The following is a 15046-nucleotide window of genomic DNA, read 5'->3' as shown; positions in this document are numbered from 1 at the left end:
CAAAAAGATGAAAGGGATTCCATCGCTGGCTCCTCTCCTAACTGAGCACAGAGATGGGATTCTGCCCTTTCAAAGGAACATCATTCACAAGCAACACTGAACAACTCTGCAAGCATAAGGAGCCATAAATCTTACTGTGTGCTCTGTAAAATCTGTCTCAAGGAAGAAAAAAATGCACTCAACTCTCACAAGCTCTTGAAAATGGCTGAATTAAAAAGCAGTACGAGGCTGGAAAAGGAAATGCTGTTATCTGATGACCAGTGAATTTGCTGCTCTGTGACTAGGTGCAAACAGAAGCTACCTGAGCAAAGCAAGAACAGATCAGCAGCGCACTGCCTTACTTGCAGCTGTGGAAAAAGGTAACCCCTGGGTATGTTTCTGGACTCACACAGCCTGCTAAACCAGAGGGCCCGATGTGAATGTCATCGTGTCCACAGGATGGTGCCAGCTGCTCATTAACAACAGCCCATTGCTGAACTTGAGAGCAGCTGGAACAAACGCACCGAAACCTGTCTGCTATGAGAAATGCTGCCTTTTGGCATTAATTGACACAAACACTGACCTCAGGAGTCAAAAAAATTTATTAAATTATCAGTGCTGTGCTACAGCTTGGCCGTTAACAAGCACCCATTCAGCAGGGCCCACTCAGGAGAACCTGATTTAAAGTGTGCTTGCTGCACCAATACCTACTACACAGAGAAGGTTAAGACACAGCACAGTCTATCTGGACAGAGTAAAGCTCTTAGAGCTCATCTGAATCCTCTCCCACTTCCCTTTCCCTCCTTTCAAGGCGATTTCTTGGTGAGCGGAGTCTGTTCCTGAAGCTGCTTTGTTGAAAAGCACAGCTACACCCAGCCGGCTCCCTCCACATCCATTTTGTTCCTTCAGGGTTGTTCTTACTGCTGCCTCTGTACTTGCTCTGAAGTTTCTTTATTTTCTTTAACCTCTTGTGAAGAATCCAAGGCTGGGCTGGGAATCATCACCGTCTGCAACAGCAAGGACAGACATCAGCACAACGTGGAGCAGCTCAGAACTGTTGTAATGAGAGCATGAGAAAGGGTGACCAGGAGGTGGTGGCAATGCACAGGAAGATGACCAGATGGCAGCAGCGGGAGGGAGGACAGAGCAGGGAATGGTATTACCCACATTGTACCACACTGCACTTCTCACCTCCTGCCTCTCCAGGACCTGTTTTGTCACACAGGAGGGCAGAGCACCTGCCTCAGTTTGCCAGGTGCAGTACAGGCAGCAGTGAAGCCCTAAATTATCACTTACCTGTCAAATACCATTCATCTGCTACTACATCTTCCAGGTTACCCTAGAATATGTATTTTACCTCTCTGTATTTTCCAGACAGAGATCTCAAACACCTTACAGACTTCAGTCCTGTTACCCCTGAAAATTAGGCTAGGTACAGGAGCAATCAGATGGCTTAAAACCCTCCTGGGACTAAACCCAGTGCCTAGCAGTTGTAACATTCACTAGCCACCGTGAGAGATGCTAGAGGCTGATAATCCCACGGTAATAAATGGGACTGCTTGCAAATAAATGCACCACCAGCCCAGTACAGGAAGCTCAGTTCTGTTTTTGTCCAAAATTAGCTAGGAATTCAAGTGTCACAGCCAAAGACCATGCTGGTGTCTGCCCTTGGTGGCATTACCTTAATGATGGGGTCCTTCGGTGGAGCCCACTCTGGAACAATCTTGCCGTGCATCCTCCATGTGCCGTAGGGGTTGACCAAATACCTCTCAAATACGACGTACTCCAGAACATCCTTGGGCACCTGCTCCCCGCCGTACATCAGCCGCCCAAACCGGTCATAGACAGCCAGGGTCTGTAACAGAGCCAGGAAACACGCTGGGCTGGCCCCGGGCTGGAGTCAGTCAGGAGACACAAGGGGGCAGGGGGACGTACCTGCCGCGTGTGCATCCGCACCGTCACCTGGCCGTACAGGTTACTGGGGTTCACCATGCTGTTGCACCGAATGTGGACCACTCTCGGAGGCTCCAGAGACTCCACAAAACTCCAGCGGATGGTCTTGTACCTGTTGCCACGGACCATGTCCTGAAAAGGACAAATAAATCAGCACCAACTTCATTGGGATGTGAATTGAACAAGCAAACTCCTGCATGTAACGAGGCACTCGTTCGTTAGCTGTTACTTAAACTTGTGCTTTGTCTCCCCACTTTCTTTATTGTACTCGGGTGGGGAAAAAAGAAAAGAAGCAATTTGTCAACCCTTCCACACTCTTTAAGGCTCTCTAAACCCAACCAAGGACACACTAACGCCCAGATAAACTTACCGGGTAGCAGCGCTCTGTCACCAGGGAGTGAAGTTTCTGCTTGTTAAAACTGCAAGTGAAACACACCCAGTTACTCAAATACACTTATTGTAAAGAGGCTTACTCACAAATTCCTGCTTCTCCAGAAGATTTATAACCCACCCGCAAAGCAGAAAAACGAGATTCTCAGCTGTGATCTTAACACAGAATCAGAACCTGAATACTAGCTGGCTGGCAAGACCTCGGGGAAAGACATGGCAGCATCTCTTGGAGGCTAGTTATGGTCTAAGTGTTCTACTGATGTTTGGAATTGTAACCAAAAATGATGCATTTCTGAAATCTGTTCCACTTCTACAAAGCGGAGCAAGTCAGGGGAGCATGATTTCAACATCCAAACCATTCCCCATGGCATGATGCTGAACAGCAGCAACCACCAGCTCAGCTGCTAATAGCACTGATTCCCAAACCTCCAATGCCACCTCCTCTTCAGAGAGACGAGGGCAGCAGAAGGAAGTACTCGTTGCAGAGGAGGCACAAGGATTAGAAATATAAGGAAGAAAACCAGAGCATATAAGCAAAAAGAAGCCGGTCCTGCATAACCACATCAGTCAGAGACCAGGTCTTACTTTGCCAGGCAGTTGTGAGCTTCAATGAATATCTCCTGCGCCTTCTCTGGGAAGGTTTTCGTGCTGAAATCTGGAACATGATCCTTTACCTTTCGCAGACTGAAGAGAAAGAAAAAAAGAAAGCTCTGCAGCAATTAAAAAACACTTCAGTGTTTCAGGTGAGAATCTTATCCAGTTCAAGAGCCGCTTTTCCCAGGGAGCAACTGGGAACCAGAGACTCCCTCCCCACTGACACAATCTCTAGGTGCTCATAAGAGGGACGTACTGCTGCAAACCCAAAGAATCCAGGAAATGTGAGCACGCATTGCACCCCTTCATGCCAGGACAGACGCCTTCCATTCCCTCTCACACCAAGGAGGGTTGGTTAAGTGGTACAAGAGCAGCAGTGTTATAAACTAACACACCACCTCACCACTGCGAGACAGAACTGGGCAAGGCTTCAACACCACAGGCTAATTAAAAGGAAGGTACATACGCTAGCTGGGAGGCAGCGGTCTGCTTCAGCTTCTCCACCCTTTGCTTCAGCCCATCTTTGGATAGGGAAGACATGCGGGCATCACCCTCAGGGGGGACATAAGGGTCTATAATATCAGCTGCAAGAGAGAGAAGAGAGGTGGGGAGGCTCAAAAACTGCCAAATGCTGCATGATGAAGGTAACAGAGGCTGCTGGAGAAGGATTTCTCCCCGAAAACACCTTTAGGATGAAATAAGAGTGTGGCTACAAATGACACGGGCACCTCTCACTGTGAGCAAGCTGTGTCAGACCACCTGCTCTCCTCCTCTCCCACACAGCCCCAGGATACAGGGACGAGGCACCCAGCCGCAGGGAGCACGGCCTCCCATGGCTGGTCCTGGGGTGCAAAGGGGCCGACAGCAGCAGGGCCACTGCCTCCACCCACACGGGGCAGAGCAGGGGACGGAACCTGCAGCAGGGGGGGGGGCTCCCTCCCTCTACGGGATCGCCCCTCGGGAACCGGCCCCAGGGGGGGGGGGGAGCGCCCCGCGGTACCTGTGCAGGCCAGGAAGAAGGCGCGCTCCAGGCGGTCCTCGGGCAGCGCCCTGGCGGCGGCGCGCAGCCGGCTCTCCCTCTCGGCCGGGGACAGCTCCCGGGCCCAGTCGGGCACGAACAGCCGCCGCTTGGTGCGCACGGGCACGGCGAGGCACGGAGGGGCGGCCCCGGGGGGGCGCAGAGCCGAGGCCTAGCGGAAAGGAACGGGAGGCCAAGCGTTAACGGCCGGCCCCTCACGCCTCCGGAGCCGCCGGCACCGCTCCCAACGCCCCCCGGGACCGTACCCGGAGCGGGAGCCTCCCCCCAACCCCCGGCCCTTCCCCCCCCCGGGCCTTTCCCTTCCCGTCCCCGCCGCCCCCTGCGCCCCGCACCCGCCGGCCCAGCAGCCCCAGGCCCGCCGCCCTCATGGCGGCCGCCATCTTGGCGCCGCACTGCCCGACGGGAAGGAGGGGGCGGGGCTTGAAGGGGGAGGGGGCGGGGCCCGGCGGTGGCGCGCGGAGGGGGCGGGGCCGTCGGGAGCCCGCGCGGCCGCGAGTGGAAAATTCCATCGGCTGCGGGGGGGGGGGCGGGGCTGGGGGGGTGGGGGAGGCTCCGCCCCCGGCGCGAGGCGCCCCCCCCCCCCGGGGGTGAGGGGGGGGGGCGGGGGGAGGGGGCGTGACGCAGCGGGGTGCGCGTGCACGGGGCGGGAGCCCCCCCCCCTGCAGCACGGGGGGGGCGCGGCGCCCACCCTCATTGCAGCGCCCTGCGGCGTGCACGGGGAGCAGCCCCCCCCCCCCATTGCCCCCCCATGCACCGTGCACGGCTGCCAACGTGCAGGAGCCCCCCTGCAGCACGGGGGGGGGGGCGCAGTGCACACCCCATTGCACCGTGCAGCCCCCCCATGCGATGTCCTTGATGTCCCTGTGTGCACCCCCCCGGTTCTGTCCCCCCCCCCCCGGCCCCTCCGTCCGTCCGTGTCCGCCTGGAGGTGGGGGGCTGCCTGCGGGGGGGGGGGGAGGCAGGGGCAGGGGGGGGGCTGTGATGGCTCCATTTGTGCCCAGTGCCCTCAGGGCCCCCACGCAACCCCCCCGGGGGATGCAAGGGGTGGTGCTGGGGGGCTCAGCCCCGTCCGCCCCCCCCCGGCTCGGCTCGGGCCAGCCCGGTCCGTGTCGCAGACCCCAGGGCAGTGGGGAGCAAAGGATGGGGCTGGGGGGGCAGTGGAAGGCTCAGGGCTGTGCTTGCCCCCCCCCGGCCGTGCTCCCAACCTGGGGACTGTTGATTTTGGCTGGGAGGGAGCCCCCCCACCGGACAGCTGGTTAATGTGTAGTGAGGGCCCTGCTGTGCCTGGGACCCTTGATCCCAACCCACGCCGCTATCGGGGCCTGACCCCCCCAGTAGGGGCCGGGACGGGGTGCAGGGGGGGGGGTGGGTGCCACTGGGGGGCTCTTACAGCAGCCAGGGGACAGGGACCGGCTCCAGCAGGGGTGGTGGCATCTCCAGGGGCCACCACCCTGATGGTGGCCCTGTGCTGCCACCCCCCCATTTTCAGAACTCCCCCATTTTGCCCCGTCGGGGCCTTTGCTGGGCTCTGGCAGGCCCCGAGCACCGTGAGGAGGCCGCGCCGTCCTCCAGGCAGGGCTTTGGCCCCGTTGGTGTTGTCCCTGCCCCATGGAGGTGCTTGTGCAACATGCCCCAGGGCTGTGGGGTGCAGGGGGGGCAGCGGGCAGGGCAGCGGGCAGGCCGGCACGCAACCCACCGCCACCGCTGCCAGCCCCTCCTGCCACGGCCTCGTGCTGGGGGCAGCCCCGGAGCCGCCCGCAGCCCCCAGCGCTGTCCCCTGCCCCCAAATACCTCGGATTCCTGCCCTAAGCCGCGGCTGGACCTGCGAGGCAGGATTAGCCCCTGCCCTGCGGCTGCTCCCGCTCTCACAGGGACACCAAAAACCCATGCGAAAAGAGAAGAAAAGAAAAGGCTCTCCAGGATCTTTCTTTTATTCTTTTTTTTTTTTTTTTTTTTCCTTTTTTTCCCTCTCTCCCTTGTTCCCCTAATTAAGCCAGTGCACTGACAGCAATTTGTGGCCGCAGGATCCGGGCTCATCACAGCCCCTGGCAGCCACCGCGTCCGCTCGGCCCCAGGCCCCCCCGAGCCCGGTTTGCTCGGGACACGGCAGAGGCGGCAGCGTCCCCGGGCGTCTCCTCGGAGGCTCTCCTCCTCCTCCTCTCCCTCTTCCTCTCCTCCTTTCTTTCCTTCGTGATTCTTGCTGACAGCAGCATCTGTCACCGAACAATGCAGCAGCGCGGGCCAGCCGCCGCGGCAGGGAGCCCCGGGGGTGCGGCAAGGCTCGGCCGGCACACGAGCAGCGGCACCGAGCGGCACAGGGTGGGGGGCACAGCCCCCAGACATCCCCCCCATCGCCCTCCTGCCTTCATCCCGCTGCTGGCCCTGGGGAGAGGAGCAGGGGGAGAAGCCGTCCTGCCCCGCCAGGTCTCTCCTGCCAGCCGGGGTGCCGTCGGTCCCACCGCCCTGCCCGTGTCCGTGTGTCCCCGCGGGCGGTGGCAATGCTCAAAGGCATCGGAGGAGCCGGGGAGGGTGGTGGCACCCGGAGCCCTGCAGAGCTTCCCAAAGCCCCGCACGGCTCCAGCTGCTTCCCGCTGTCTCCTTCCCTCTCCTCGGGGCACTGTAGCACAATGCGGCCCCGAGAAGCCCCAGCTGAACCCACGCTCATCAGCTGCTTGGTTTTTATAATGATGTGCTAAGATCCGTCTGTACTTTCTCCATGCCCCAGTTCGTGCCGCAGACTCCTCCAGGTCTCAGCAAATCCCCACCCTCTCCCTGCTTGGCGCTAGCTTATATTTTAAACAGCGAGATGTCACTTTTAGCGAAAATAAATCTTTTTTTTTTTTTTTTGGAGGGGGGGGAAGGAGAAGAAAAGGAGCAACTGTGATATCCAGCGGCAGAAAGCAATTAACAGCCAAATGCTTTCCTGCCCCAGCAAGCCGTGCTTCCTTCCTAACGCGAGGGAGGTTGCGAGGTTGTGGCCCCGGCAGAGCCGCGGCGCGGGGCTGAAGTAGGTCAGCGCCCCGAGCTGGGTTCCCGGCAGAGCTGAACCCCGAGCCGCGGCTCCCACCCAGAGCCCAAACAGGGCTGGGTGCGAGGGCAGGGCTGGGCCTCCAGGGCAGCACCGCTCCTCCTGAGGAATTCGATTTTTCGCCCTTCTTTTTTTCCCTTATAAAGCCTTTATTAAGAATTTTTAAACTTCCTGCTGGCGTTTGTCACGAAAGCCAGCCGCCCTCCACCATCACCCACTTGGGACATTTATTGCCCCGTAAATCCCGCTCGCTGGGCTGCGTACGCAGTTTTTTAAGGCAGATTCCTGACATAGCATCTTCCACAGACCCCAGCAGCGCGGCCGGGCCCCGAGGGGCCGCGGACCCCCAGGGTGGGCAGCAGCTCCCTGCAGCACAGGGCAGGGCCGAGCAGCTCCCCTCTGCTCCACAGCCTGAGGCTTTTTAGGCTTGGGAGCACAAAATGGGCACAAGTGAGCATGAGTTTGGCCAGGAAGGGTTCTGTGAGCACCTTGATCCCCCCCTTTTATTTATTTATTTATTTATTTATTTTTCTGGGAGCCCCGCAGCACCCAGCTTTGCTTCTCCCCCTGCTGCAGCTCAGGCCCCGGGAGGAGGAGGAGGAGTCGAGGACCGGGAGCAGCTGCCCGGGCAGGCCCGAGGGCAGCGCCGCTCCTCGCCCCTCACCGTCCCCGTCCCCTCGCCCCCCCCGGGCTTTGCTGCAGGCCCCGGGGCCGTTTCCCAGCCGCTCCCACGGTTCCGTAACCGGGGGTCGGCGGCACCGGGGCTGGCCCCCACCTCTCCACGGGGGCCCTGGTGCTGAGGGGCTGCCCCGGGGGGCGACCACCGGCAGCGGGGACGGGCGGGGGCTGCGGGAACCGAGCCCGTGCGGAGCCAAGAGCCGGGCCCGGGACCCCCCGGGACCCCCGGGAGGGCCCCCGCGGCCCCCGCCGCTTACGCAACGCGCTCGCTCCGCGCTACGTGCGCGGCCGCGTGGCGCCGCCGCGCGCTCACGCGCACGCGCGGCCCCCGTCCCTCCCCCTCCTCCTCCTCCTCCTCCTCCTCCCCCCTCCCCTCCCCTCCCGGGGCCGCCTCGTGCCGGGAGCGCGCGCGCGCGCCCCCGCCCCTCCCTCCCGCCCTCCCTCCCGCCCGTGTCGGTGCGGGGCCGCCGCGTCGCCGCTCGGAACCCCCGCGGCTGCCGCTGCTCGCCCGCCTCCCCCTCCCCTCCTCCTCCTCCTCCTCCTCCTCCTCTTCTTCCTCCTCTCCTCCTCCTCTCCTCCTCCTCCTCCTCCTCGTCCCCCCCCCCCCCCCGCCCGCCGCCCCGCCGCGGGGGGGCGCAGCCCCGCCGCCCGCCCCGCCATGCCGGAGAAGCGGCCCTTCGAGCGGCTCCCCGCCGATGTCTGCCCCCTCAACTACGGGCTGTGCCTCAAGCCCGACCTCATCGACTTCACCTTCGAGGGCAAGCTGGAGGCCGCCGTGCAGGTGAGGCCCGGCCGGGCCCGGACGACCCCCGGTACCCCCCCCCCTCCGTCCCTCCCCTCCGTCCTCCGTGGCAGCCCCCGGTGCGGTGCCGCGGCCGGGCAGGTGCAGGGCGGCCTCCGGTACCGGCCCCCCCCCCCCCCCCCAACCCCCTCGGCCCCACCGGGCGCCCCCTGCCCGCAGCCCGGCGGCCCCGCCCCGCCGCCGCCCCCGGGAGGGGCCCGGTACGAGGGGGGGGGCGGCGGCGGCGGTGGTGGAAGGGGGGGGGGGGGCGCTCGGTGCCGCCCCTCCTGGCCCCGCTGCAGCCCCGCGGGCGCTGCTCGGTGCCGCGGGGCCCGGCCGGGGGCTGCCCGGTGCCCGCCCGGTGCCCGGGGCCGCGTTAGGCCGCAGCGCGGCGGGGCCCGGGGGCTGCCCCCGGCCCCCTCCGCGTCCTCCCCGAGCCGCCCCACGGAGCCGCGGGGGCTCCCCGGGTGCTACCGGAGCCCCCCCCCCCCCCTCTCCCCGGCTACCGGGGGAGGGCCCGAGGCGCTGCCGGGGCTGGGAGCGGGGCGAGGCCGCGGCCCGCGGCGGGGCAGCACCGGGGGCGCCCGGCAGGGCCCGGCCCGGCCTCGTGACGCTGCGGGGCTGCGGCCGGGGGGGGCGAGCGGCTACCGGGGCCCCACGGCTCCGGTCCTGGGGGCTCCCCGTGGGGGCAGCCCCCCCCGGTGCGGCCGGTCTCGATTCCCGGCCCCATCCCCGGTAATCCCGGCCGCCCGTTCCCGGCCTCGGGGCCGCGCTGGAAACGGGATCGCTGCGATCGGCCCGGTTAAAAATAACGCTGGGGGGGAGGGGAGGGGAGGGGGGGGAGCGCGGCTTTTTAAGCCGGCCTCGGAGCGGGGAGCAGCGCCCAAGGGCGGCTGTGGGGGCCGGGGGCGGGTTCCGAGGGTCGGGGCAGGTGGGGGTGCTCAGGGAGGTGGCGGGGGGCGCCGGGGCTTTGGCCCCGTTGGGATGTTTGAACTGCTCCGGGTGGGGATTGCTCAATAGCTCCCAGAGCGGCGGGCGCCACCTGACAACCGGAGCCATGGACTTTCCGACCCGCGCAGGGCACGAGGCCGAGCGTTGCTCCCCGGGGTTCAAGGTTGTGAGGAACCCGGTGAGCCTGGTGTGCCCGCGGCAGGAGTAGGAGCAATAAGGTGATGTTTTAACACGTGCCTAAAACCTACGTCTTTATTCCCAAATTCCTGAGTGACCCAACCCCGCAGACTGAAGATCCACGAGGCTGCCCCCCCAGCTGCTCGCACACCAAGCGCAGGAGAGGTGCAGGGAGGTGGATGTGGAGCTGGCGAGCCTCGAGCAAACCCAGAGGTGTGGTCCAGCCACCAGTGTCCAAAGCGTGGTAAAGGCACGTTGCAGACAACGAGAGGCTGCCCTCCGTACCTGCACGGGGAGAAGAACAACCGGCTGAGCCACCCTGCTCTCTGGGCACGGTGCTTTTTGTACGAGGGAACGGCTTGCTTAGCCCTGACGTGCTAGCGCGTGCCGGTTGGTTGGTACTGGCTTGGGATTGAGTCTAGAAAATAAATTAGTTCTGTGCTTTTTGATCTAATTGGTTCAATTAGGGACTTGCTGGCCCTTGCTACCAGTACCTTCTAATAAGGTGGAGTGGAGTTCGTCAGAGAGGGGTTCTGTGTTCAGCACGCTTGAGAGCTTTGGCATGCATTGTGCACGCATCGAGGTAAAGTAATTTAACAGTAAGACACGACCTTTGAATCGTCAAAGTTTTGGGTAAGGAATTTAAGTATTAGATGTGTGGCCTACTCTTGAAGGTCCAGGTATCTTTTTCTATATATAATTAAGTATAATTATTAGCCCCTCCAATATGATAGATGTCCCATTCCAGTATGATAATGGCTAGGCAAATGATAAGCTGCCTCAGATGCTTAAAGGAGGGATGCTTTCTGACTTGCAGGGTGAGTACTGCAACTTTGACACTGGAATCAATCATAATTAATGACAAAATTAAGGAAACTTCATTATGTACTTCAAAAGTGTTTGCTGTTTTGCATATTTAATAGCAAACTGGAATTAGTGGAGGCTGCAATACTTAGTCAAGATATTACAAGTAAACACTTGATCAGTGAGTTTGTGTTTTTCATTCGCAGCCCTTAAGCAGGATTTGGCAGCTTTCTGTGTAGAATTTTGGTAAGTCTTTCAACTTGAGCACCAAGCCCTAAAAAAATGCTAAATAGCCTAGTCTTGGCTTTGGGGCAGTACACTTACGCAGGCTTTTGCATGTATGAATAACTTAAAACACTCGGTCTTTTTGCCACGCTAATAAACGTTGCACTTCCTATGCGTTGCCTCCAAATAAGCTTCAGAGGGTAGAGCCCTTCATGATTCAAAAGATAAAGCTGTTGCTTCATTGTCAGCAGTGGCCAGGTTGGTTTCAAAGGCTTAAGAAGAAATAATGCGTGCTTGTAGCTTATTGTGGTACTTTGAGTTTTCAGGTTAGGGGCTTGGCCCTCTGTCTGGTGTTTGTCATGCCTTGATAAAGGAACAATACAGTAATCTGTCTCTTGGTACAGTTTAATTCCTTAGCCTTTTGTAGCTGAGCTCGTTAAGTGTTTGGTAGCCTAAATACCGCCTGGTTACCTGAGATTTTAAAACAGTGTAACTTGTGGTCACACAAACGTTTTGGAAGTTAGCAGAATTATGTAGCAATTACATAAACTGCTAAATTATCGTTGCCACTTAGCACAGTTTAAAAACCCAAAGGCCTTGCAGGTTCCCTGTGAAATCGCTCATTTATCACGGCCAGAACCAAGCAAGATGTGGTTATGGGAGATCAGACGCCACGTGCTGGTTGTGGATCTGCAGCTGGACTGGGGCTGCCCGTGTGATCCTGTGGGCGCTCTGTTGGTTTGGTTGTCTGCTGGGGTCCCAAACTGCTCTGCTGGGTTTGTGTGGGTGCTTCTGAATGAGCACAATTAAGGTTTGGTGTTGTATGAGTGGAAACGGTTAATCTACTTTATTCATCTGTGAGCTTGAGATTTAATTATTGCAGCCCTGATTCTCGGGGTGTAGTTATCAGTGCAGTGCACTCGTATTACTCACTGCCTGGGTCAGCGCTTCGCTATTCTGCTCCTGACTCCGGGACGGCGTAAGGGAGGGCTGGAACAAAGAGGGGATGTGCTGCCCTTCTGGTCTGCAGCATCACGCTGCAAAGGCAAATGTGAGTAACTCGCATCAGGAGCAAACATATGGCACCCAAAGTTTGTTTTAAGCTCCTGAAAAGCTCTGGGTGCTGTCACGGCCCTGAACAATCACCTGTCCGGCGCAGGGCGTAGCGGTGCAGAGCTTGAGGAAGGTTCCCGGCAGCCTTCTGACTTCCTGGTACAAACCACTACATAAACTCCCATCTCTGGAGAGGGTGGTGGTGATTCACTCCTTACAAACGGCAGGGAGGTGTTCCCTGGTTGCAGAGCAACCTGCTTGCTGCAGGAAGGAATTTACAACCTAAGGTGGATGGCTCTTTCGAGTATCTTCCCAGTGCCTTTAATGTGTCTTAGAGATACTCTGTTATATTTAGCAATGTTTAACCTGTATCTGTTGCTTTTTATAGGTTGATTATGCAGTATCTGCTAGGCTAAGGATGTGCAGCCTTCTGATCCCGCTGCACGCCAGTTAAAGATTGATTGTGACACTCGTGCCTCTAAACCTTGAAAAAATTAACCATTGATAGGTGTAGTATTTGTGCTCAGCATCCCCTGAGGTTGGGGGGGGTTGTTCAGTGTAAGTACACGGCCGTGTTACCCAGCATAGCAGCTCACATTTGCAGGGCGTTAAATCAGGTCTGAATTGGAGTGACCCGAGCGCTGGAGGTGTCCTGCTGGGTGCTGGAGCCTGCGCCTTCCTGCCAGGAGCTCTGGGCTCCGTACCCCTGTGCCACCAGCTTCAAAAGCAGGAAAGTCTTTGCTCCTCTCCCCCACAGAAAGGGCCCTTTCAGTTCTGTAATTCACAAGGCTAAGATGATTGCATTAATCGTAGTTGGAAAGGGATTTACTTGCCTGTGCGAGTTCTGCACTTCCGAGCTGGGTGGCTGCTGTGTGAGTGCTGTTGGATGCTCCTTGGAAGGCAGCGAGGTGCTCCAGAGAGCCACTCAGCCTTGGCATCTGTAGGTTTACCACTCGGCTACCGTAATTTGCTCTAGATGCAAATTAATGCAACTTTTTTTTTTTTCCTCATTGCATTTAGGAATTCTTAAAATCCTAGGACAGGACTGAAGTAATTTTGACTTTTTAGAGTGTAAAATGCTGCTAACGCACGTGCTTGTTACGGTGCTACGTTAAGGGAAAGAGTTCTGAGGCTGAGAGTAGCAAGACTTCAATGACCTCCCTCGTCTTGTGAGCGGCTCTGCAGAGTAGTCACAGAAGGACTGGGGTTGGAAGGGACCCCAGAGGTCACCTGGTTGTGGCTGGAGGTGCCTTGCGGTGCTCCTAACCCTCGCTGCAGGGAGGCTGGTGTTGGCTGAGGCCATTCAAAATCCTGTTTCTCATGTCCTAAAACTTTGTTCCATCAGTTCGTTTCCTGATCTGATAACTGATGAAAATCCAAAGCTGTACAGCATCTTTGAGTCACGTTTGGCAGAGTTCTGAAAACCTCTTCATTGTTTCGTGCTTTGAGAATAACAGCTTAGGTGAGACCGTGCTGCTGGCTCCTGCCAGCGAGCTTCATGTGTCCGCAGTGGGAAGGGTAACGTGGAGGTGAGCAGGGAAAGGAGCTGTGCAGCACTAAGGCGAGAGTGATTTCATCTTTTGTAGTATGAATAATGGTCAGATAATTGGCCTTTGTAGCTCGTCTCCTGTTTTGAATGACCTTGCGTTGGAAAACTTTCAGGAGGAACTTAGGCTGTGGTCTCCCGTTGGGTGAGATTTTCCTTCCAAGAAACAAGTGCTGAGCGTGAAGATGGATGTGCAGGGGGTGGGAAGCAGGGGTCGACAGTTTGGGGTCTGCTGGCTTATTGCGAGGCAGCCCTGCCTCTGGTACCTGCCTGGAGCTTCGTGGGAAGCGACACCCTCAGGTTTTTGAGACTGGTGCCTGCATTCCAGGTACTGATCTTAGCTCATCTGCTGCTCTTAAGCGTGGCAGCCTGATGGCAAAACTGCTCCTGTCGTGGCCATTTGGAGGTTGGCATTTATCACCTTTTCCTTCTTGTACACCAAATTGCCTTGATTGGCCTCCTCTTTCTGACATCGCGGCGCAAGGTGGAGCAGGGAATGGTTCCCGTCTGTGCAGTTCCATCAGTGCTTATACCTCATGCAGCGAGGGGCTGCTTTGCCTCCTAAATACGATGGCGTTCATGAAAAACGCTGCGTGAACGCAATATCTGCCTTCCAGAAAATAATTTTCCCAGAAATGTAGGAGTGGTTGCAAGGTTCACTCGCAGTAAAACGCATTCATTCATCTTCCTGCTGCACGCGGTGTGCCTAGGAGCAGGCTGCAGGTTCTCACGAGATAAAACGGTCATAGGAGAGGTATGCTGGGTGGTTCAGGGTTTTGTTTTGGTTTTGCTCTTACAGGTGTGTCTGTGCTTCATCATTTTTGTGGATCAGAGGGAGGAGGCTCTTACACTAGGGCCTGTGTGCCAACGTGAAAACTTTTTTTTTCCCTGCAATCGAATTATGAGAGGCTCAGAAGTGTGCCGTACAGTACGTGGTCACTGTTCATATCTCTGTGTTGAATTTTGCCCTACATCTTTCCGAGCTGGAGGGTGACCATTTTTCCAGCTACTGGTTCACTCACTGAGTCCCTTTAAATGTTTTCTAGCACGTTGTGCTCCTTTGTAAAACTGGCTTGGTGTTTGTAGGAGGTAAGGAAAGTCTAAGAATAGGTAATTGCCTTTCTAAGGAGCCTCCGAATTTGTCTCTGCTTAAATGTAAACTTCTTATTTTGCAGGCACAGTCTATGCTGAAAATTCTTCTGTCCTCAGAAGAGTTCATTTGTTACAGATCAAGCCTATTGTTAAATCCAGTATTGTCTGCAGTTTGGACGACTACTGATGCGTCGTGAATTCTTAATCCAGGGAGATTTGGATTTGTAGATTGAATAAAGGTCTCTACAAGTACATTTGTAAAAAAGATTTTCTCATCCTGATTTTCTGTGTTTTGGAAGACCTCCTTGAAAACCCCCAAACCTCCGTGTTGTGATGAAAGCCACTGGGCACCGACCTTTGGTCTGGGAGGTGTTGCAATCCTGTGCTTGCACGCACCCAAACAGAGCAGACAGCTCAGAGGCTCTGCTGGAAGTGTCCAGCCCCAGCCCCTTCAGCTGTCAGTGTGCTGGTTCCTGCCTGCCGGGTACGTTGTACCCTTGCTGTAGGATCACACCGAGGCCCTTAGGTAAAGTTTTGGTTTTATGACCCCGAAGAGGCAACGTGGAGAAAACGAGCGGGGCTGCGTGCTGGTGGCAGGGCTTGGGAAGGTTCCCTACACTCAGCAAAAACCTCAGCGCCGTGCCTGGTGCTCGCTGTGCAGACACTGCTGGTAGGAATGGACCATAAACATTGGCTTTAGAAGCAGAGTTGGGGACTGAGGTTATGGAGGAGCTCCCCAAGGAGCCTCCCCGCTGA

General features: G+C 57.8%; 2 protein-coding genes across 2 annotated transcripts in view; one reads left to right on the top strand and one right to left on the bottom strand.

Annotated features, from left to right (window-relative positions):
* Nucleotides 1–563: 563 nt before the first annotated feature.
* Nucleotides 564–4416, bottom strand: MRPL45 (mitochondrial ribosomal protein L45). The gene is made up of 8 exons (XM_068660688.1): nucleotides 4288–4416; nucleotides 3917–4106; nucleotides 3383–3500; nucleotides 2908–3006; nucleotides 2303–2351; nucleotides 1915–2064; nucleotides 1661–1834; nucleotides 564–986 (listed from the first exon to the last, which is right to left on the bottom strand). Exons 1-8 carry the CDS (start codon nucleotides 4333–4335, stop codon nucleotides 897–899), a joined length of 918 nt encoding a protein of 305 aa, XP_068516789.1. The 5' UTR covers nucleotides 4336–4416; the 3' UTR covers nucleotides 564–896.
* A 3711-nt stretch (nucleotides 4417–8127) lies between these two features.
* NPEPPS (aminopeptidase puromycin sensitive) overlaps nucleotides 8128–15046 on the top strand; it is a 35245-nt gene continuing 28326 nt past the window's right edge. Inside the window, exon 1 of the mRNA XM_068660655.1 lies at nucleotides 8128–8442. Coding sequence (XP_068516756.1) covers nucleotides 8320–8442 — 123 coding nt within the window. The 5' untranslated portion in view covers nucleotides 8128–8319. The remainder of the gene's footprint in view (nucleotides 8443–15046) is intronic.

This window comes from Anas acuta, chromosome 25 (genome assembly GCF_963932015.1).
Source record: "Anas acuta chromosome 25, bAnaAcu1.1, whole genome shotgun sequence".
Classification (NCBI taxonomy): domain Eukaryota; kingdom Metazoa; phylum Chordata; class Aves; order Anseriformes; family Anatidae; genus Anas; species Anas acuta.
Note: the sequence above shows the minus strand (reverse complement) of the source record. Positions and strands in the feature narration are given on the sequence as shown.

Excerpts from the sequence above, each read along its gene's own strand:
- MRPL45 (XM_068660688.1), bottom strand. The coding sequence starts at position 4,335 with ATGGCGGCCGCCATGAGGGCGGCGGGCCTGGGGCTGCTGGGCCGGCGG. Across the intron at positions 3,501-3,916 it reads CTTCTTCCTGGCCTGCACAG|CTGATATTATAGACCCTTAT; the intron begins GTACCGCGGGGC and ends TCTCTCTTGCAG. Across the intron at positions 1,835-1,914 it reads TGCGGATGCACACGCGGCAG|ACCCTGGCTGTCTATGACCG; the intron begins GTACGTCCCCCT and ends GCTCTGTTACAG.